A 23,498-nucleotide genomic window follows, 5' to 3' on the forward strand; every position below is an offset into this window, starting at 1 on the left:
CTTTCCTTGGCTTTCTTCTTGTTGCCAACATACCTGAAGAAACCCTTCTTGTTACTCTTGACATCTCTTGCTAGCTGCAGCTCCAGGTGCTATTTGGCCCTCCTGATATCTTTCCTACATGCCCGAGCAATATTTTTATACTCTTCCCTGGTCATGTCCTGTCAATGTAAAAGGCAAGTGTCCTCCTGATGTCCAGGGCATGCAATTTGTGCTCCTCTTCCAATTTATGAGGCTTCAGAAAGAAGACAGGGAGAAAAAGTCTTGGCCAGTAAAGAACTGTGAAACTACCTTGGGCAGGAACGCTGGATGTGGCCACTGCTGGACCCTGTCCTTTTAGAACACCGTAAAGGGTGACTCTGAAGAAAGTGCCCTGATCTCAGAGACCCTATGGGCAGATGTTATTGCGACCAGGAAAGAAACTTTTCAGAGGAGGAGGAGAAGGGAGCAGGAAGCTAGAGGCTCAAAGGGAGACCCATGAGCTGCAACAGCACAAGATTCAAGTCCCAGGGAGGGATGGGATCCCTGACACGCAGGTAGAGACACTCCAGACCTTTCAAAAACTGGACCATCATGTTGTGAGTGAAGACCGATCTGCCCTGGAGCAGAGGCTGGAAGGCCAAAATAGCGGCCAAGTGATCTTTGATCGATGACAGGAACAACCCCTGGAGCCTGAAGTGCAAAAGATGGTCCAGGATCGCCTGCAGCGAGGCCTGCTCAGCCCGGATACCCCAGTCCAAGGCCCAGCCCGTGAACCTCTTCCACTTGGCCAGGTCGGTTGCTCTGGTGGAGGGCTTTCTGCTACCCACAAGACCTGCTGGACCCAGACCAAGTATTCCTGTTTTTCCGCATTTAGCCATGTGGAAGTCACGCTGTCAGGTGTAGCGCCGTCAGGTTCGGATGCAGAAGACTGCCATGGTTCTGGGACAGCAGATCCGGCCAGAGAGGCAACTGCTGTGGGGAAGCTACCGAAAGGTCCATCAGCGTGCCGAACCAGTGCTGCTGAGGCCACACGGGAGCTATCAGGATCACCTTCGTCTTGTCCTGTTTGATCTTCATAAGGACCTTGTGGATTAACAGCACTGGTGGGAAGGCGTACATCAGACCCCCCAACCTCAGGAGCAGAAAGGCATCTGACAGGGAGTCCTTGTTCAATCCCCAGAATGAGCAGAACACATGGCATTTCCTGTTCTGACAAGATGTGAATAGGTTCACCTGGGGAGTCCCCCACCGCCGGAAGATCACAAGTGGGTGGGTAGAATGACCACTCGTGGTGAGATGAGAAGGTCCTGCTGAAGTGATCTGCTACCATGTTCTTGGGCCTGGGCAGATGTGCAGCCACCAGATGGACGGTATGCTGCACACAGAAGTCCCAAAGGCAGAGAGCATCTTGGCAAAGGGCCGACGACCTGGCCCTGGCCCCGCCTGTTGATGTAATACATCGCTGTGGTATTGTCTGTCAGGACCTGCACCACCTTGCCCTTCACGTGGGGCAGGAAAGCCTGGAAAGCCAGGCGAAGCACTTTGAGCTCCCTGACGTTTATGTGGAGGGACAGACTGTCCCACGACCAGCAGCCTTGCATGCTGAGCTCGCCTAGGTGGGCTCCCCAACCGAGGTCTGACGCATCAGAAACCAGGGTCAGTGATGTGGACCTCCCTCCAACACAGATTTGGGGCTCAGCTGCCAATCTAGAGATGACTGGATGTAAACCGAAACCCTGATCATCCAGTCTAGATCGTGTCTGTTGGGGATGTAGACGAATGCCAACCACGCTTGCAGTGGCTGGAGATGGAGCCAGGCATGCTGGTCCACGTATGTACACGGTCATGTGGCCTAACAACTACATGTCAGTGTGAGCAGTGGTGAGTGGGAAGTTTTTCATGTGGGGGATCAAGTCTGATATGGGCTGTAATCGCGCCTCCGGAAGGAAGACTCTGGCTCATGTGGAGTCAAGAACCGCCCCAATGAACTCTATTCGTTGCAGGGACCTTAAGGTTGATTTCTTTTCATTTATCAACAGGCCCAGGTCACGACAGGTGGAACAAACAAGATCGAGGCTTCTTTGCATCTGATCCTGAGACCTGCCCTTGATGCACCAATCGTCGAGTTTATGGACAGACCTGAACCCCTCGACGCCTGAGGTAAGTGGCCACTGGTGCCATACCTTTTGTAAACACCCTTGGGGAAGACGAGAGACCAAAGGACAACGCTGTGACTGGAAATGGTGCCCGCCCACCACAAAACGGAGGAATTGTCTGCGACCTTTGAAGATGGAGATATGGAACATAGTTCTAAACTAAACCCATTTTCCCAATCCAAAATGTTTATCACCTTAACCTTCTCCCTGGCTGTAGATCCTTCAGATCAAGGGCGGCGTACCAGTCTCCTGGATCCAAGGAGGGGATGAATGAGGCTAGGGAGACCATGTGGAACTTCAACTTTTTGAGAGACTTGTTCCTGCAGGTCCAGAATGGGTCTTAGACCCCCCTTCACTTTCAGGATTAGGAAATAACAGGAGTAGAACCCTTTTCCCCTCATGTCCCAGCGGACCTCCTTCACTGCCCCCAGCTGCATGAGGTTCTCAACCACCTGAATGAGGAATTGCTTGTGAGAAGGGTCCCTGAAGAGGGATAGATGGGCATGCGTGTAGGGGCGGCCAAGATTTGCAGGGTGTAGCCCTGAGATACAATCTCTAGCACTCAACGGTCAGAGGTGACCTGTGACCAGGCCGAACAGTAGGGACAAAGACAGTTGAGGAACTGCCCCGAATTCCTGGTCCGAGTCCTAGGGCAGTGAGTCCTTGAATTTACGGAGGGAGTCCCATAAGTTGAAGTACCACGACCGAGTCTGCTCTCACCATGGGGATCTGCACCGAGGAGACAGCCGGCAGGAGGATGAACGGTGCCAGCAATACAGTGACTGGTCCCTTCCTCTAGGCAACCCACGTGGAGAGGGCAGAGACCGTGAGTGTGGTGCCAGTGATGTAGGACGTCCCACAGAAGACAGAGACCTTGGGCATGGAGACAGGGATTGCTGTCTCATCTCCAGAGACCAGCGTCGTTCACCCGCCCTCTGAGGGGTCTTTGCGGCTGGCTTGCCCTCACCAGGAGCCTTTGCTGTGACCTGTGACACACGCGGTGCCGGTAGAGACCTCTGCTCTCTGGGCGCCAGGACAGCCTGGGAAGGCTTCGGTACTGCCATCAGCGTGGGTCCTTTACTGCTCCCTGGAGTTGGTGGCAGATCCCTTGGGGGCAGAAGGCCCCATCAGGTGGGGTCCCCATCTGGCTCCGGTGTGGGCTGTTGGCCTGAACTTGGTCCTTTTCCCTTCTTGCTTGGTGACGGGGAGTCACTCTTTTTCAATCTCTTCTTAGGCAGTGCTGGGGAGCAGCGACGGGCAGAGCCCGGTGCCGGGGGTGTGCTGCGCACCGAGGCTGAGGTGCTTGGGGCAGAGTCTGACCGGGAAGGCTCAGACACCAGATAGAGAGCAGCCTCCAAGAGGAGGGTTCCCAAACGGATGTCTCGCTCTTTCTGAGTTCTGGGATGAAAGTTCTTACAGATGCAACACTTCTTCACATGTCATTCCCCCAAGCATTTGAGGCAGCTGCTATGGAGGTCACTAACAGGCATAGAGGCCTGCTATGGAGGTCACTAACAGGCATAGAGGCCTGTTATAGTCAGAGCAGGGCTTAAACCCAAAGACCGGGGCATGTCCCACTGGGGGCGTCCCGCTAGGACTCTAACTACGCTACTGAACAACTACTTTTTAACTAACCACTATAAACGAACTATTTACGAAGCCCTAAGGCTCGAAGACTGAAGTAGAAGAACTGCTAGCCCTCATGAGGCAAGGGAAAGAGGTGCTCCGACTACCCACCCCGGGTGGTCAGAACGAACTGAGAGGGCGTAGGGCTTGCGGCGCCTAATATACCGACGCATAGGAGTGGCACTCGAGGGCATCACAGCCAACCCTACGGATACCGCTAAGGCAAAAATCTCCAAGGGCCACGCACGTGGGCACGCACACATCTGAAATGGAATTGACGTAAGCAAGCATTCGAAGAAGAAACACTATTCAACCTCCAGTTAGGATGAAATATTCATTTCCTGTTAAATACCATTTAATGTTAACTTCCAAGTTCTCTTTCTCTATGTTAGAGCTCAAACAGATAGGCTGATATAACTGGAAATGCTCTTACGTTCCTGGAAGGAGTAATGTAAACAAGCACAATCAACAGGAAATTATCTATAAAGTAAAATCCCTTTATGCCTCTCAAACTGATGCTAGAGAACTCGAGAAGCAGCGAACAGTGTTAACATGGATACAGCGAGTGGACAAACACTGGTGTTTAAAATGAGATGAAACAAAAATTTTCTGTTTGCATTTATACTGTAGGGATCCAGTCAAAAATTCCACAGCTATACTTTGAGCACTGCAGTGGCTAAGACCACTGTAAGAATCAATTCCTCTACAAAGTCAGCAGAAAATGAATTTTTAAGTGGTAAAAATGGTTGTAAATCTTGTGACTACACAAACCTTTAATTACCCCACAACTGTGTGGAAGAAAAGCAACAAGGTTATGTGAGAGACTGCCTCTCACCTATACCCAGCACGAAAGCTAACTGGATACTCTTGCTGGCAACTTCTTGGGACAGTAGCTTCCAGGAGCGGTAGGAAGGCTCTCTCCATGGCAGTCTGCAAAAGCTGGAAGCTGATTGCAAGCAACATCTGTTTGACTTTAGTTCCCAGGTTGGCTTTTCACTTTAGTCTCATCTTTACTCCTGACAACATGGATTCAGCAATAGCAGTTAAAAGCCATTCACTACGGCTTGCGTTTCTGCAACCAATGTTTTCATTTTGTACCTAAGTGATTAACTGCCATGGAAAACAGCTGATATCAATTACAAACAATAAACTGAACTAAATTACTCACTCTTATAGCATATATATAAATGATATTTAACTTCATTCTAACTTTTTGGGCAGAACAGATGGTGTATAATGCAGTGCAGTTTTATAGGCTATATGAAAAACACTGCATTCAGACCAAGCACTTGCATGTTTAATAGAATAACTATAACTAATGCCCTACTGATGATCATCCATTACTAGCACTAAGTCAAAGTGCAAAATCATTTTGCCAAGATTTCAAGTGTCTACAATTCAGAACTCTGTGGCACCTAAAGATCTGCTGAACACTAGCGTATGCATTTTGCATGATCACCTATTGGCTAAACAAATTATGTTGGGCATTAGCGATTGGGGGGATATGGGACATTAAGCTGCAATTAAATACCCCAACTAGGCATGGCACTTAAGCATGTGCTTAACTTTAAGCATATGAGTAGTCCTATTGAACTTAATGCAACAATTTATGGGCTTAAAGTTAGCTACAGGCTTAAGCACCTTGTCAAATCAGGGTCAAGAATAGGGTTAGTGCATGTAATAAAAGTAATCGGAACACATTTTTAGAATGAGTTACCTTGTAAGAAGAAACTGAGAGTTCTGGATAGCCTGCTGACTATTTTCTGTGTTAGATGTGTTGGTTGTTGCTGTAGATTGTGTAATAGTGGTGGTGACACTGCTCGTATTGGTGCGTCTGGTTGCGTTGCGTGCTGTCTCCAGCTGTTGTCGTGCTGCCTGTGCGTGCTGTCGTTCTAACTGCAGTTGCATCTGCAACTGCTGTAACTGAGAAGCGGAAGGGCCAGAGGAATTGAGCTGTCCTCCTGCAGAACGCCTCACGCCTGATAACTGAGATAAAAGCTCTGCAAAGAGGAGAAAAGTACTACAGTGAAATTTGCTTAAATTAATACTAACAAATGAGAATACAAGTATTTCCTGTGCATCAATCTCCCCATCTCTTATTTCTTTTAAAATACTTCATCATTATCTATGTCAGAGGTGTGCAAACTGTGGCCTGCGGGCCACATCCGGGCCGCGGGACCATCCTGCCTGGCCCTTGAGCTTCCCGCCGGGGAGGCTAGTCCGGCCCCACCCCTGCTGTCCCCCTCCCCCGCAGCCACGTGGGCAGCGCTCTGGGCAGCGGGGCTGCGCGCTCCTGCAGGGCAGTGCGTCTGGCTCTGGCCAGGCGGCGCGGCTGCCAGACATGTTGCTCTGAGCGGCATAGTAAGGGGGCCAGGGGGCAGTCAGGGGACAGGGGGTGGTTGGATAGGTGTGGGAGTCCCTGGGGGCCTGTCAGAGGGCAGTTGGTTGGGGCGGAGGTTCGGGGGTGGGGCGGTCAGGGGACAGGGAGCAGGGGGGGTTGGATAGGCATGGGAGTCCCGAGGGGCCTGGATCGAGGGGGGTGCTGGGGGAGGTGTTAGGGGCAGGGGGTCCCAGGAGTGGACGGTCAGGGAACAAGGAGCTGGGGGGGTTGGATGGGTCGGGGGTTCTGAGGGGGGCAGTGCCAGGCTGTTTCAGGGGCACAGCCTTCCCTACCCAGCCCTCCATACAGTTTTGCAACCCTAATGTGGCCCTCAGGCCAAAAAGTTTGCCCACCCCTGATCTAGCTCAGACTGCCAGATGGGCACATAGTGCTTTACAAAACACTTAAGACACATTCCATTCCCCAAGATCAAAGCATCATTTATACTATTCATTTCTTTACTAGGATGAAGCAATTCAGTCTGAATCGTTTGAACAGTAAAAAGAAGGGCATCTCCTAGACTGGATTGACTACAAGGTGATATCTTCAGTTGCTAGCTCCCTAAAGTGTTAACTTCTAGGCAAAATGGCTGTTGCCTCAGCAACCATTTCCATTTTGTCTTTTCATAGGCGCTCTCCTCCCGCCCCCCGGCACACTATCTCCATGCTATACACAAGGGAAGGTGTGCTGTAGAAAAGAAAAATGACACTACTGACACTTCTGTCAATTAGTTTTGGGGAATATTCAATTCAGAACATAGATTTCCACCATACTGTACATTGTGTAATTTCTGTTGGGTTCACAAGATAGACAGTAAACTAGTTTTCCCTGAATTTGGATAAAAAATATACTTACATTTGCCTGGCAGGTGTTAGTATGACTTCCCTCATACTGGCCTAATAAAGATGCCTACTGCTACAAGGGCAGTAAAGATCTGCCTAGATAAAGACATGTCTGGCTTTGGACAGGGCTAATATAGAATTGTTCAGTTTTAGGGGGATCAGAGTGGGAACTGTGGTGAGTTTTGCCTGCACGAAAAAGTATTTCAAAAATAAACAGTGTAAGAAGAAATTCTGCCCATATGTTATGGTAGAACCTATCTGCATTCAAAAAGCTTGTGGGAAGCATTAATTTGTTGTGTTTTGTTTGGGGAGGGAGGAGGGGAAATTTTGTCTTTTGCAAACAATTATCCCTCTGAAATGTTTATACATTTGTATTAGTCCCAGAAAGGTTTTGGAAGTTGGAAGCAAGTGGCATGATTGAAACAAGGGGACTCTCCAAACTCATGAGGGTGGCTCCAAGCAATTAAATCCTGGACTCGATTCACTTAAATTTGAACATTGCTATTTTTAAATTTACCCATTTTGCTATGGAAATGTGGTTACAAAAACAAACAAAGCCCTTAATTCTTGAGACAGAATAATTGCATTTCAGGTTTTTTGTTTTTTCCCCCCAAGTAACTTCTAATGCCCTTTCATATTACTGGTCAATTTTCTTCCATCTTTCTTTACTGTATTGTCCAGGAGAGGGACATACATCTCTGGAAGGAAAATCTAAGACTGGGGGTGTGTTGGGGTCAACCCTGTAATGATAACCCAGGCTGGGAAGAGCCAGAGTGTAACCCAAGTGTAGCTGGCAGGCTGCAGTTACACACAGACACTCAGGGTGTGATTTGCATGCTGGAAGGCTGTTTGTGAGCAGCCCAGGTGGGAGCTACTTCAGCAAGGCACCCAAGGCTGCAGGGCAAGGGTGACACAGCTGCTCATTAGTCTGGATTGTACCCTGGTATGTCACTATCTCATTACAGACAAGTTTTCCCCACCCCCAGAATCATACAAGTGGAAAAATAATACTTAAAGGGTATCCATGTACACCCTAAAAATCCACAAATTAATATTTGGAACTTGAAAATAAGAGACTTTCCTCTTTCCAACTGTTTTGACCAGAAGCTGCCACAAATGCTTACAATTACAACAGACCATCTTTGTAAGTGCTTGGTAATCTTTTAAAATTTATATTAAAATTAGCAAGTCTGCCATTCAGTCTGCAGTCTGAATGCAAACAGAAGACATTTCGTAATGTTTATCAATAATATCAAAATGTAGCTCATTTAATCTTGATTAACACTGAAGTATACCGTTTTTGTGTGGAGTAAAGATTCAGATACCTAATCTTCCCCATGAGTAATTCTATACATGTGACAAATACACAGTAGAAGCATTGAGGTAGATAATGGATTTTGAAAACACTGTTCACTTTTAAAATATATAACAATGCATGCAGGTAGGCTGTCTGAGGGGACTGGACCAGAGACCTTTGGAATGTAAAGGACCAGAGTTTTTAGATTCAGAGATCCTCGATTCAATCCTTCTGTACAACTCAATCAGTGGCCTGTTACTGAACTTTTAGTAAACTACTTTTTAAGACTGATAGATTTGGAACCATCACCTCATATGACAATCTGTTTTTAACTTTCAACTTTACCTTGGAAGAAGGCAGATTGCTATCAATAAAATCTTCTCATTTGGGGGAAGGGAGAGAATTTCTGGTCCTAGCGCGTGCTCACGCACACAAGCACACACAAATACACACACAGTAAATATGGACAAGCAGAGCAACCATTCTCTTGGATTTTGTCACTGAGTGTGGAGAAAAACTCTAAAGGGAAAATAAGGAATTATGACTCTTACCAGCTATAGGATCCATAGCTTCCCTATTGCTTGGAGAATATGAACTCTGCGAAGATGAAAGCCCACCAGTGGAACTGCTAGTAAAGTGCATGTTTGATCTACGTGCGCGAGGGCCTCCCAACCCCCGGCCTGGGTGAAACATTCTACGCACATGCCGAACACCGCTGGACTCATCATAACCAAACAGTTAAGAAAATACCAAACTGTGATAGTGTGTTAAATGCGAGAGCTTAACCAGTAGAATGGGCTGTGGGGATGGCACACTGTATTCTTTGTACAAGTCAAGTATAAAACAACTCAATCTTAACTATGCAACCAGAGCCTGTAGTGCCATAGTACATGGAACTCAAGACTTCTATAGTTATTTGCACCAAGCTTTACTATTATTCTCACATTCACTATCAGTTCCTCCTTGTCTGCAGAGAATCCTCCCTGAGACTTCTTATTTGCTAGATCATAAAGGTGTTTTCTAGATAATTTAAGAACCTCTGTTGATTGTTTCGCTATATTTAGTACTCAGCAGATGCATGCGAAGTTACAATCCCCAAGTTCTGGATACTGAGTACCGAACATTGATCCAAGAAACTTTCTGGCTGCAGCGGGGAGTGGGGAGCTGAGAGCCTGAAGGGTGTGGGCAATTGGGCTCCTGGCACAGAGCTGCGTTTGGAGCTGAGAGCCCAGGCTCTCAGCCCCCTCCCCCCCGCCCTTAAGTCGGTGGAAGTGCTACTGGTGAGGATGCACACCACTGACAGAAGGCGGGTAGTGTGGACACGAACCGCTGCAGTAATTACCTATGTTAGGTCGACTTAAGTTTCTAGTGTAGACACTCAGTGTAAGCTTGAAAGTTTGTCTCTCTCACCAATAGAAGTTGGTCCTGTAAAAGATATTACCTCACCCACCTTGCCTCTCTAATAGCCTGGGACCAACACAGCTACAACCACTACATATAAAGTCTATATTAAACACAGCCCTATACTAAAGATCTTCCAAATGATACAGGTGTCCAATAAGGGATTCGGAGTGCAAACAGGAGCCATGGATTTCATATGCTTGCTTTTTGGTGACAAAAGGCACAATATTTTGGGAATTAGCCTTAGATGTAAACTGATAACATTCTAAAGCTCAGATCTGTATCTTAACTCTCCCAGAGTCCACAGGTGTTAAGAGCGCATGCTCAGATACAAGCCTAGCAAAGTAATATCAGGACATCACACAGCAGTGTTTTAATAGCTCCTTGAATTTGATAGCTGTCCTCCCTCTTTTCCACTGCAAACTGCTTGAAGAAATAGATGTTTCTTCTCAATGAGGCTCTCCCCCAAACCCTTAGTTACTGAGCAATAAAGAAAGGGAACCCAATGGCTCCAGTAAGCCTCCATAATGCTCCCCAAGCTGTTGTGGGTGTAAGTGCATCATAAGGCAGTATGAGCTTCCATCTTTAATTTTCTTAATGTCCAACATCTTCCATATCAGATATGGACTATTAGTTTAGAAACCAAAATATTTATTTTGTAATGGTTAGCACTGCAACTTTAACTTAGTATCTTAAAAGCAAGCTCTGATTTTTCTGGCTCTTCTTCGCTGCTAGTAAAAAATATTCTTTAATTGAACAGTTTCATCAATATGTGAGGCAGCCTCAAATACTCTTTAGATCAGCTTGGGGAGAGGAGGGGGGGGCGAAAGAAGAATTCCAAAGATGTACATTCTAATTCAATCCCTTAATCACCACAATAAGAAGTTAACTTCAATGTGCAACTGGGACCATTTAAATGCTAACATTATAGGCAATCAAATAAAATCACAACGGAATTTCAACTATTACCTCAAAACACCATCTACTCTCCTTCAGAATGAGAAACTTTTGATAGTTTTTAGAAAGAATACCTAACCTGGAAAAATGGATAAGTGACGTAAATTCACTCTTTAAAAGAAATTTAATAATCACATTTTAATTGAGAGATATATAAACATTTTATGATAATATATTATAAATGCTTTAATCCTATTATCAGCAATTATTCTATGTGGGTTTCACTGTATAGAGTAATAATGAACTCTCAATATGCTGTAGGAAGTTGCCCAGCAAAAAATTTAAATTAGAACAAAATTATCACGTTAATTGATGAAAAAGAAAATAAATAGAAATAATACGTTTCTACAGAGCAGTATGTATTGAGAGCCATTTCAGCTCTTCAGTCAGCAGAACAGGATAAATCCTTACAATCTATATCCAAGCTAATGAAAAATCAGCCCAAAGTTACAGGAATCTCCTGTTAACTTCTCTAATTATCATAAAAATGCCATCAATGAAAGTATCCCATTTAAAATGGCAATATATAGCTGAAGTAAAATTTTTAAAAGTCACTCATCAAAACCAACCCACAACAACCGCTCAAAAAATTGTTTATGGTATAAACTGATTCATCATGTTTGGTGTGTAATTATCTGCAATGTACTGGTGCATTTATATTACTGCTTTGGACCAGTGGTTTTCAACATGTGGTCCGCAGACCTCTGGGGGTCCGCAGACTATGTCTAAGATTTCCAAAGGGGTCTGCACCCCCATTTGAAATTTTTTAGGGCTCCACAAATAAAAAAAGGTTGAAAACCACTGCTTTAGACAGATACTGTCAGCAGGCAACTTTATTTGCATCTATTTGTTGGTTTTCAAAAACACTAGTAACTTAGGTATTTTATTAGTAGTACAATGAATTATGACATTTGGTTCTACAGTAACTTTTTCATATACTGGTTTTCCAACAACTAAACTAAATGGCAGTTCTAAGAGGCTAGTGGAATTAAAATGCCACAACCTGCTTGTAAAATTAAAACAAGTAGTTAATATTATATGTAATACAATCCTGCCTTTTTTACTTGACTTGAGAAAGGATATTAAATCTCTAGGAGCTCTGTGTTCCAGTGTAAGATGTGCTGCAAAGTCATCTGTGACATGATTAGGATCCCCTCCAGGTAACGCTGCACATATTGGACAAATCTGAAATGACAAAGTGAGAAAAACAAGTTTAACAACTTCACAAAACAGCAACATGCATTTATCGTTCTGGGCTGATCTCTTAACAATTAGACATTACTATGTTTTAATAATCAAATTCTAATGCTGCATATTTGTAGCCACAGGTAAAAAGTAGTTTAAAAAAAGTGTTCAGGAAGAACTATTAGCTTAACTAGTTTTTTTAAAAACCCATATTGTCTTCCCGTCTTACTTATGTTTTTAGTAACACCCTGGAAACCCAAAGTGAAATTTATTTTCAAATCAGATTTGTAACTCTCTGGTTTTACAATTTGTCTTAATATGCTAATTTCTATGCAGATAGAGAGGGTCTGTTTACACATGTTGCTAACAGCTCACATGCACCAAACATGGTGACATCATCTTGTTCATTCTTTGCTCTTGAAAGCCAGAGGCACACTCTCACATACATTCTATATGTAGACTGAGAAGAGAACTACTCCGAAAGTGAATATTTGATAGCATCTGAACAGGCTGCCTCCCATAACAACATTTAGAGAGTCCAAGGATCTTCAAACTATCTATTCTAGACTCCCCCATCCCAATTTTTTCCCCACCATTGCAGCAACAGTGGAAATATTAGCATGTCCACACACCAGACACAAGTATTTTACTGTGATTGATTGGGTGGGGAAACCCCAGGCTGCATACCATGTCTTGTCTAAATGAGTGCTCCCACCATTAGTACCAAGGGTGGTGCATCAATGGTGTTAGCAACTGTGGGAAATTTTAGGTAGAAAGTAGTCAAGTGTAGACAGACTCAAAACATTCTAAGGCAGACCTGAGTTTCTCATGGAAATCATGACAAACAAAAACCACGATGCAGGCCTCATACATACAACTGGCACAAGTCCACTTTTACGCCTTTGCAGGTCACCTTAAATCATCAGTCTCATGTTTTACTTAAATCATCAGTCTCATGTTTTACACCTGCTTAATGCATACATTTAAGAGGAAAATAAAGATTTAAAAATAGACCAGATAAAATTGCTCCTAGTGCAGGGATTCTAAAAAACAATTTAAAAATAATAAATTTAAGTTGACTGTTTCCAGGGCTTTAAATCAGAGCTTTGCTTTTGGGCTACATATATCAACCAGCTTATGTCTAGACTGGATTGCTCACCTTCATGCTGTTGCATAAGTGGCTGTGCTCAGGAAAGCACAATTAATGGGGGGGAGGGGGGAACAACACAGGAGGAGGGGAGAGAGGGGGTTTAAACAAAAACTACTTTGGAAAATACAAAACTGCTTCAATAAAAACAGCATGAAGCTGCCCCAGTAGCTTGACTGTAATTATGCAGACTAACTATTTTTACAAGTAGTAAAAAGGGCGGCGGGAAGGGGGAGGGGGCAAGGTAACAGGATAGCTGAAGAGCAGGAATCCCCTGGAACTCTTCCAGCAAGGCGCAATGGAGCACGTATATCTTCAACACCAAGGGAAAGGTTTTTACTCTTCATACTTCCTAGTCCTCAAGAAGATGGGAGATTAGAGACCTATCCTTGATCTCCACAATCTCAACCACTTTATTTGCAAAATGTGATTTTGCATTGTCACTCTTCAATAGTCGCATCCCTGGAGAAAGACACATGGTTTATAGCTCTCAATATGAATCACAGGACTGGAAGGGACATTGAGAGGTCATTTAGTCTAGTCCCCTGCACTCATGGCAGGACTAAGTATTAAGTAGACCATTCCTGACAGGTGTTTGTCTAACCTGCTCTTAAAAACCTCCAATGATGGAGATTCTACAACCTCCCTAGGCAATTTATTCCAGTGCTTAGCCACCCTGACAGGAAGTTTTTCCTAATGTCTAACCTAAACATCCCTCGCTGCAATTTAAGCCCATTGCTTCTTGTCCTGTCCTCAGAGGTTAAGAAGAACAATTCTTCTCCCTCCTCCTTGTAACAACCTCTTATGTATTTGAAAACTGTTATGGCCCCTCTCAGTCTTCTCTTTTCCTGACTAAGCAAACCCAGTTTTTTCAATCTTCCCTCATAGGTCATGTTTTCTAGACCTTGAATCATTTTTGTTGCTCTTCTCTGGACTTCCTCCAATTTGTCCACATCCTTCCTGAAATGTGGTGCCCAAAACTGGACACAATACTCCAGCTGAGGCCTAATCAGCACAGAGTAGAGCGGAAGAATTACTTCTTGTGTCTTACCTACAACACTCCTGCTAATACATCCCAGAATAAAGTTAGCATTTTTTGTTTTTTTGCAACAGTGTTACACTGTCGACTCATACTTAGTTTGTGATCCACTATGACCCCCAGATCCCTTTCCGCAGTACTCCTTCCTAGGCAGTCATTTCCCATTTTGTATGCGTGCAACTGATTCTTCCTTCCTAAGTGGAGGAGTACTTCGCATTTGTCCTTATTGAATTTCATTCTATTTACTTCAGACCATTTCTCCAGTTTGTCCAGATAATTTTGAATTTTAATTCTATCCTCCAAAGTACTCCCGAAATCATGGATGAAGATATTGAACTGAACCAGACCCAGAACTGATCCCTGCAGGACCTCACTCGTTATGTCCTTCCAGCATGACTGTGAACCACTGATAACTACTCTCTGGGAATGGTTTTCCAACCGGTTTTGCACCCATCTTATAGTAGCTCCATCTAGGTTGCATTTCCCTAGTTTGTTTATGAGAAGTTCATGTGAGACTATCAAAAACTTTACTGAAGTCAAGATATACCACATCTACCGCTTCCCCCCATCCACAAGGCTTGTTACCCTGTCAAAGAAAGGTATCAAGTGGGTTTGACACGATTTGTTCTTGAAAAATCCATGCTAACTGTTACTTATCACCTTATTATCTTCTAGATGTTTGCAAACTGATTGCTTAATTATTTGCTCCATTATCTTTCTGGGTACTGAAGTTAAGCTGACTGGTCTGTAATTCCCCAGGTTGTCTTTATTTCCCTTTTTATAGATGGGCACTATATTTGCCCTTTTCCAGCCTTCTGGAATCTCTCCCGTCTTCCATGACTTTTCAAAGATAATCACTAATGGCTATCTCCTCAGTCAACTCCTTGAGTATTCCAGGATGCATTTCATCAGGCCCTGGTGACTTGAAGATATCTAATTTGCCTAAGTAATTTTTAACTTGTTCTTTCCCTATTTGATCCTACCTCTGATCCTTTCTACCCTTTCCCTCTGATCCTACCTCATTTTCACTGGCATGCACTATGTTAGAGGTCCAATCACCACCAACCTTCATGATGAAAACCGAAACAAAGAAGTCATTAAGCACCTCTGCCATTTCCACATTTTCTGTTACTGTTCCCCCCAGGCCCCACCCCATTGAGTAACGGGCCTACCCTGTCCTTGGGTCTTCCTCTTGCTTCTAGTGTACTCATAGAATGTTTTCTTTTTACCATTTATGTCTCTAGTTAGTTTGATCTCCTTTTGTTCCTTGGCCTTTCTAATTTTGTCCCTACATACTTGTGTTACTTGTTTATATTCATCCATTGTAATCTGACCTAGTTTCCACTTTTTGTAGGATTTACTTTATATTCGCTCCACCCATAGGCATTTTCTCAGAGCTCTGCGATGGGCACCATCCACTTTCAATGCAGGATGCACCCATTTAGCCATGCTACTGTACCCAGAGCCTTTACCAAAGTCTTTCTGGTAGCAGCAGCTTATTTCAGATGGAATGGCTTCACTGTTTTCCCCTACTTGTTGCCAAGACACACCTGGAAGCCCACAAGCTGACCTCATCAATGCTTCAACTACTTTCTTTCCTAGGAATAAGAGTGAACTTGGTAAAGTCTGTCCTCACTCGGATACAGACAACAGACTTCTTAGGGGCCACCCTAGATTCAGTCATAGTGAGAGCTTATCTACCAAGGGACAGGTTTCGTACCACGAGCAACCTAATAAATCAGGTTATGTGCAACCCTTGAGCTCCAGTCAGAACTCGTCTTTACACATGGACCAGTCTATTTTATGAAAATCCATCAGCAACAATAATGGTTAACGTACCAGTCAGAGTCCTTTGAACTTGGAAGAGGGACCAAACAAGCCTGCCCTTTAGTATATGCACTAGCCATTCAATTCCTGACCACTGCCCTTTAATTGTCTTCATCTATTGTAGAAATTAAAATTGGCAACCACGAATAGATTTAACTTCTCACCAAAACTTTGTACCACAGGTATAAAATCTGTTCCTTATTTTGGGAAGCTGTGCAGTCTAAATTTTGAAAATATATTACAAAGATACTACCATATATTTTTCAAGTACAATGAGCACATAATAAGCAGAGCAGGTCAAGAATTTTTCAACATTTTTTTTTTGGGGCGAGAAGGGTGCTCAGAAAATGCTGATTCATAAAAATGCATCAGCTTTGACAAAGGTTGTGTTGGGAAGATTGAGGATGGAATTTTTGGTGAGAGAGAGAGAGCGCGAGCCCAGAATAGCTGCTAGCCTTGTGCTTTGGGCACTCACCTGGGATGTGGGAGATCCAGGTTCATGTCCCCGCTCTGAATCGGACAGAGAAGGGGACTTGAACCTAGGTCTCTCACATCCCTGGTGAGCACTCTGACTATTGGTTATTCCAGTTGGGGTGGGGGGGGGGCGGTCCATGGGGTTTTTTTTCGGGGGGGGGGGGCGGGAGAGGGGAGAACAACTTGAAAGATGTTGGTTTTGCTCCACATTGGAATGAAAACAAATTCTGAAACTCTGAACATTTTTCATGAAACAGAACTCTTGTTTTCCAGCCAGCCTCACTACTAAGTTTAAATATCAAGGGGTAATACCACCAATTACAATACTACAAATGTCCAAGGAAATTGGGTGTGTGTTGCCCTTCTGAACTGGAAGCTTCCAACTATGCAATCGCTGCATATAAGGAAAGGCAAAAAACTTCAGTTTTCTAGCCTGTCATACACATTAACATGGCAATGTTTGAACTGGATCAGATTTATTCCGTTGAACTGAGTTCTTTAACTTGCTGCCTAAAATAAGAATTACCAGATACAGGTAAAAACAACCCACAATTAGCCCTGCAAATCTGGCTGAAAGTCAGAAAGCTTTTATATATACACAAGTGTATTTTGATTACCACTGCTATTGTAAGTACTTGCTTAATATCAGCATCTAAGCAAGGATAATTGTTTCAAAACATGGGCTCATAAAGCGATTATAAACCTGAATGACTTTCTCCTGAGTCATGTGCTTATATTCTTTGCTCAACTGCAGCAACACCAAATATTGAAACAAAGTTTTATATGTACCTATAAGAGACTTTATAGCCAATGCTAAATTCAGCTCTTTACTAACACATCATACAAATGTGCACCGGTGCTATGAATGAAAATATCCTTCACCACCACAAGCTAGGAACAAAGATATGGGTATAAAAATACTGGAGACTGATCTGCAAATAAAGAACAAGGGTTCCCTTTTCCAACAGGTGGAGCACCATAACTCCCACCAAAATCAACAGAGAGGCAGGTGCTCAATACTACAAACTTTGGCCTCAAGTGCAAATGAAAAAAAAGACATTTTTAAACATAGCTGCAGACCAAAATGTGCCAATTGGAGAAACTCAGAATCACACAATAGTCTATATCTGCAAAGTTTCACTGACATCAAGTGGCATGAATCAGAATTACATTACCACACCAATGACAAAAACGCATCTAAATTTAGGGGTTTTATTGAAAATCACTTTATTTAAATGTAGCAATTACAGTTAAACCTGAAATTACCTAAAAGAGACCAGCCCTTGGTGGGGGAGGGGGAAGCAGGAAGAAGAAAGTGATGTTCATCTGCACTTGTTACCAGTGTCTAGGTCTAAACAGAATCAACACCCACATTCTAACTCTTAAATCCACCAAAGGTCAAATATGTTACATTCTTCTTTGAAATATGAAAAACTAAAATAAAATAAAGGAGTCAAAAGGGAGGAGGAAATCTGAAATGATGAGTTATTTCTCTATCATACATTAGGTCCGATATAAAAATATGAAAGCTTGAAATGGATTACATTAACCAATAACAAAGATAAAACGGAGCAACAAATACATTCACTCAATGTCCCACATATTCCTGAAGCATAAAAAGCATCCAAACCTGAAGATTTCTTGAACGGTTTGATTCCTGGGCGAACTTAACCTAGAATAGCTTAAGAACTGTGTTCCAAAAATTGTCTAGTAGGCAATTTTGTTTAAATCAGGTAGTGAAGAGCTGTGGACTTTTCTAAGACAAACATAATTTAGAGCTCATCAGTTCCTAAATAGCTGAGGTGTATAATCATTAGTTTCAGACCAAGGTCAAGAACAAAGCATTTATAAGGCATCAAAGACAGATTGCAAAGTGTTCTTGAACAGATCCAAGCCTTCCTAGACATAGTAAAGAGGGGTATTTCCCATGTTCAGAAAAAGTTTCAGAGACGGTAACATCTTCCGCCACAGGCAATAATCACACCTAGCTACGAAGGCTTGGTTATCAGTTACTTGCCAACAAACAGCAGAAGCAAAATAGGTCTTCCAGAACTCTATTGTATAATGTGCAGTTGAATACCACAGGGTAGGCCTACACTAGAAATGCTAGACTGGCACAGTGGCAGCGATTAGTAGTAAATCCACCTCTGAGAGGTAGGTTGATCATAGAATTCTTCCCTTGACTTAGCAGTGTGTACACCGGGACTTCACAGTCCTGAGCGATGTAGTTAAGCCGACCTAACTCTGTAGTACAGACCAGCCCCTACCTGCTGTGAACTGATTACTACTACTGAAATGAACAGGAAATCAAGTGATCAATGATAGAGAAAAAGCAACACCCACCTTACAGGACCAATATACCACAGTATTTTAATTTTATGGACCATTGAACAAGTCAAATCCAAAGTTCCTCAGCAGGATCCAGCTACCCTTCCTTGAAGGGAAGGCCACACTGGCTACATCTACACTGGGGGGGAAAAAACAGCCCCACACAACCTCAGCAGCAAGTCTCAGAGCCCAGGTCAACTGACTTAGGCTCACACTACAGAGCTAAAATTAGCAGTGTAGATGTTCCTGCTTGGGCTAAAGTCTGGGCTCTGAAAGCCAACAAGGAGGGTGGGTCTCAGAGTCTGGGCTCGAGCCTGCACAGAAACAGCCACACTGCTATTTTCAGTCCCACAGCACGAGTCTGAGTCAGGTGACCTGGGCTTTGAGATTCTCTGCTGCACATTTGTTTTTTTAAAACAGTGTAGTGGGCTATCCATTAACCCTATCTTCGTAAGAATGAAGCACTTTAAGACACTGCGCATATATATAGTAATCTCAAGAGCAGTCATTTGGTGGTATAACCTTGTTCTGGTAATGCCTGGAATTTCAGAAAAGAAAGGATGTTGTGATATTGCCCTAGATGATTCTGGAGTTAGAAATCCAAAATGTGCCATACTGACTTGACACTGGAAAAGAACAGGTTAGACAAATACCTGTCAGGAATGGTCTTGTTATTACTTTGTCCTGCCTTCAGTGCAGGGATTGGACTAGATGACCTACTGAGGTCCCTTCCATGGTTCTGTGGAATTGTACTGTCCATCTTAACAGCCAGAAGAATGTGTCTGATAACTTTTAATAAGTATTAACTGAACAACTTTTTGAAGTATTTCTACAAACAATGCCAGATTCATTGAAAAGAGCAAAGTAGTTTAAAATAGGCTGTTACAAGTCAGGTGCAAACCCTTGTCCACCTCCCAATTCCACAGAATAAAAACCATATAGTTACTCCAGTCTACAGAATATAGACAGTGTGCGGATTTGGTGGCTGGGCTGAGAGAAGTGCTGTTAGGACAATTAGCATGTGGCAGGTTCTAAATGTCCCATAATATGCATCAAAAATATCCCACCGCCCCCCCAAAAATATAGTCAACATTAGGAATGAGATTTGTGGTCACAAAAAGTAAATTCCATGATATTAGGTTCCCTCCTGAGTTTTTCTGCATTGTACAATATTCAGCAATTTCTAAGCTTTCATTTAAAAAAAGTTAAGTTCATCTTTTCTATTGCAAAGATACAGGTGGCATAATGTAAACTTGATAGAAAACTCTATCCAACCAATATGACATCAGCAAAGATGTGAACTCACTGCTCAATTCTCCTCAACTTTAGAGCTTTAACTAAAATAATACAAATATTAACATTATTTTTAAAAGACTTTCTCTTCCCCTTTCATATTCAGAAAGAAATGAGCTATGTAGAAATTAAACATACAAAACTATGTTAATGCAACATTAAAGCTGGCTGGTTAAAATAAAGAAAGTTGGGTAATGCAACAGTTAAGGTTCCAACAGCAATGGTGACTTGATCATGTTGCATATATGTAGTTTAGTAAAATCACTTATGAGAATACTTCACTCCAATTGTTTTTAAAATATGACAAACATTCTAATCTCTCAAGTGTCTGTGTGTGTACACACACATACCATTTTTAGAATACATACACAAACTAAAATGAAAGACATAGTTGAGCTTTAATTTCTCAAGTTTTCACCATAATTCAAAAGCAATACTGATTCTGCTTACCACTTCTGTTGATGTTTCTGCATGCTCGGAAGTAACATGTTCTTGAAGAGATGTTTCCGTATAACCCATTTTTCCACAATAAGGACAAGTAAAAGACTGTGGCTGCTCTACAGAGAAAGCTTCTCCACCATAGTACAAATCTGGAAAAGAAAACCAGTGGGTAGACTTCATTCATGAAGAAGCATTACTACATACACTGGAGTTAAAATATGTATGGTACAGTCAACTCTGTTAAACTAGTCCTTTGGTCAAGTGACATTTTAACTCAGGCAATTGGTTATATGTCTGAAAACATATAAGGAGAACTTGATATTTATAAAGGTGTTCAACGAATTAAACACTCAAAGGAATAAATGGATTATGCTAATTTCATGCTATCAAATACAACAAAACATCATCATCCAGTAACTGCAAGTGCCTCATGTGCCACTTTCTACCCTAACTTGTCCCCCCAACTCCACTCCCAAATCATTTCCCCTGATATAAGTTCATTATAATAGAAATGTGGGGGTAGGCAGGTCTCCAGGAGGATACCTTGGTCACAGCAAATCTACACAAAACAGTATTTAAATGTGTCTTGTCTACAATGGCACTCTTTCTACCACTGTTGGAAATGAACCAACCTTTGCAACAATGGGAAACTGGAGAGAGAAAAGCCTAGTGCAGACAAAGCTCAAACTTGGTCTATTTACCAAAGCAAATAACACTTGAAAGCTGTTATGTTCTAGTTTCTTTTTCAAGCACCTACACCTGTAGAATTTATATAGTTCGACTCCTGAACAAACAGCTACATTAAAATGCACCCCAAACCTGTCATGAAAATGTAACCACCTGTACTAAAAAAAAAAAAAAAAAAAAAAAAGAACTCATCCCTTCTTCACTATGATGACTATAAAATGAATAAAGCTTGTAATTTACTTGCAGGCTTAAAAGAGGTATTTTTCCTGAGCATGTAGATTCAACTCTTTTCCACCATTCTTCTTCCTTGGGCTTGTTGATAGTCAAAAAGTGATTGACTTTTATATGGATAAAGAATATACAGTTCTAAATAATAAAGGATTAGAAAACTGAACAAGTTTTGGAAAAAACATATAAATCTTCATGCTCCAGAGCATAAGCCAACCTCAAAATGATGGGGGTTATGAAGGAACTTCCCTGTGGGCACGTTATTCCATAACTGTCTTGTACAGAGTTCCTTGCACCTTCTGAAACTTCCGCTATTGGCCTCCGTCAGACAGGATACGGGGCTAGACAGAGCACTGGTTTAGAATTATTCAAAAGCTGTTATCAATAGGAACTCTTGTGCTCCAAATTAGCACATGCACAGAGCCTCACTGCAGGAATCACACACCTAACCCCACAGACACGGAACCTTTTTTGAACAATAATTAGTAGTTATAGGGTGTTTGCATGCCCTAGAGCCCAATATTTCAAGACCTATGGCATTAAAAAGAAGCCTCCTCTACTGGTCTTTCTATTCCTGACTGTTTCATTAAGTCTTATTTGCACATAGTTACTAAGGAGAGGCAAAGAGGCTCTGTGGAAGCAACATATTGCAGAACAAGAGTTGGATTATTTCCTGAAAAGTCTCTCTCTAATTCATGACATTGTTCCCATAGGGCTCTAAGTAGGAGGCTAAGAGAAAGATATCCTTTTCAAAACATTCACTGCTAGCATACACTACAGCAGGGGTGGGCAAACTTTTTGGCCTGAGGGCTGCATCAGGTTTCGGGTATTGTATGGAGGGCCGGTTAGGGGAGGGGAGCGTGGCCCAGCCCCCACTCCCATCCACCCCCCCTGCTTCTCACCCCCAGGGGTGCCCCTACCCCATCCAAACCCCCCTGTTCCCTGATGGCCCCCCCGGGACCCCTTCCCCATCCACCCCACCCCCCCGCTCCCTGTCTGCTCCCAGAACCCCCACCACCTCATCCAACCCCTCCTCTCCTTCCTGACTGCCCCGCTGGGACCCCTGCCCCTGACTGCCCCCTGCTGCCCCATCCAACCCCTCCTCTCATTCCTGACTGCCCCCCTGGGACCCCTGCCCCCCATTCAGCCACCCCTTCGCCCTGACTGCCCCCAGAACCCCTGCGCCTGACTGCCCCCCACCAGCCCATCCAACCCTCTTTCCTTCCTGACTTCCCTCCCCCCGGGACCCCTGCCCTCTGACCACCCCGACTGCTATCCACCCCTGACCACCCCCCCGAACTCCCCTGCCCTCTATCCAACCTGACTGCTATCCACCCCCTGACCACCCCCCCGAACTCCCCTGCCCTCTATCCAGCCTGACTGCTCTCCACCCCCCGACCACCCCCCCAAACTCCCCTGCCCTCTATCCTGCCCCCTTACCGCGCTGCCTGGAGCACTGGTGGCTGGCAGCACTACAGCCGCGCCACCTGGCTGGAGCCAGACATGCACCGCGCAGCACAGAGCACCAGGTCAGGCCGAGCTCTGCAGCTGCGCTGCCCCAGGAGCTCACAGCCGCACCGCCCAGAGCATTGCACCGGTGGCACAGTGAGCTGAGCCTGCAGGGGATGGGGGAACAGCAGAGGAGGGGCCAAGGGCTAGCCTCCCGGGCCAGGAGCTCAGGGGCCGGGCAGGAGGGTCCTGCAGGCCAAATGTGGCCCGCGGGTCACAGTTTGCCCACCTCTGCATTACAGGGACTTATCCTTGCTGGAGAGGAAATGCCGTCACATCCAAACTGTGACTATTTGGTTGGTCCACCAGATTCAACCATCCCAGAAAGAGTCACAAAGACACAGACTGCCATCAGGCCAAGGTATCAAATAAAACTTCACTTCTACCCTGCATCTGGCTAAACCCACTGACTAGAAGAGATCTTGGAACCTGTCTCATAGCAACCAAGCTAGAGCTTTGTGAAATCTAATGTGACCCCTATGAAAGTTAGAATGGGGAACAAGGGGAACTATCATAAGATCTCTCTCCACCTGCAGGCCCTGATGCTGCTGATGAGGCACAACCACAGCAAAGTACACGGCTGCTTCTAACCCAAAAGTTAGTACTTCTGTCTGGTAGCGGTTGCTGCCTTCCATGAACCTGAGGTACGTGTGCTTTAACCTTTTTGAGATGAGGAAGTAGGCATTTTGAAGATTAAAATTC

At 43.9% G+C, this 23,498-nt stretch overlaps 1 protein-coding gene across 1 annotated transcript in view; it reads right to left on the reverse strand.

The window, feature by feature from the left end:
• Positions 1 to 23,498, reverse strand: part of KCMF1 (potassium channel modulatory factor 1) — a 62,881-nt gene that overhangs the window by 5,317 nt on the left and 34,066 nt on the right. Inside the window, exons 3-6 of the mRNA XM_074952152.1 lie at positions 20,382 to 20,521; positions 11,722 to 11,823; positions 8,832 to 9,006; positions 5,479 to 5,761 (exon numbers count right to left, since the gene is read on the reverse strand). Of these exons, the coding sequence (XP_074808253.1) occupies positions 5,479 to 5,761; positions 8,832 to 9,006; positions 11,722 to 11,823; positions 20,382 to 20,521 (700 nt within the window). The remainder of the gene's footprint in view (positions 1 to 5,478; positions 5,762 to 8,831; positions 9,007 to 11,721; positions 11,824 to 20,381; positions 20,522 to 23,498) is intronic.

The sequence above is a fragment of the Natator depressus genome, chromosome 5, assembly GCF_965152275.1.
Source record: "Natator depressus isolate rNatDep1 chromosome 5, rNatDep2.hap1, whole genome shotgun sequence".
In the NCBI taxonomy this organism is placed as follows: domain Eukaryota; kingdom Metazoa; phylum Chordata; order Testudines; family Cheloniidae; genus Natator; species Natator depressus.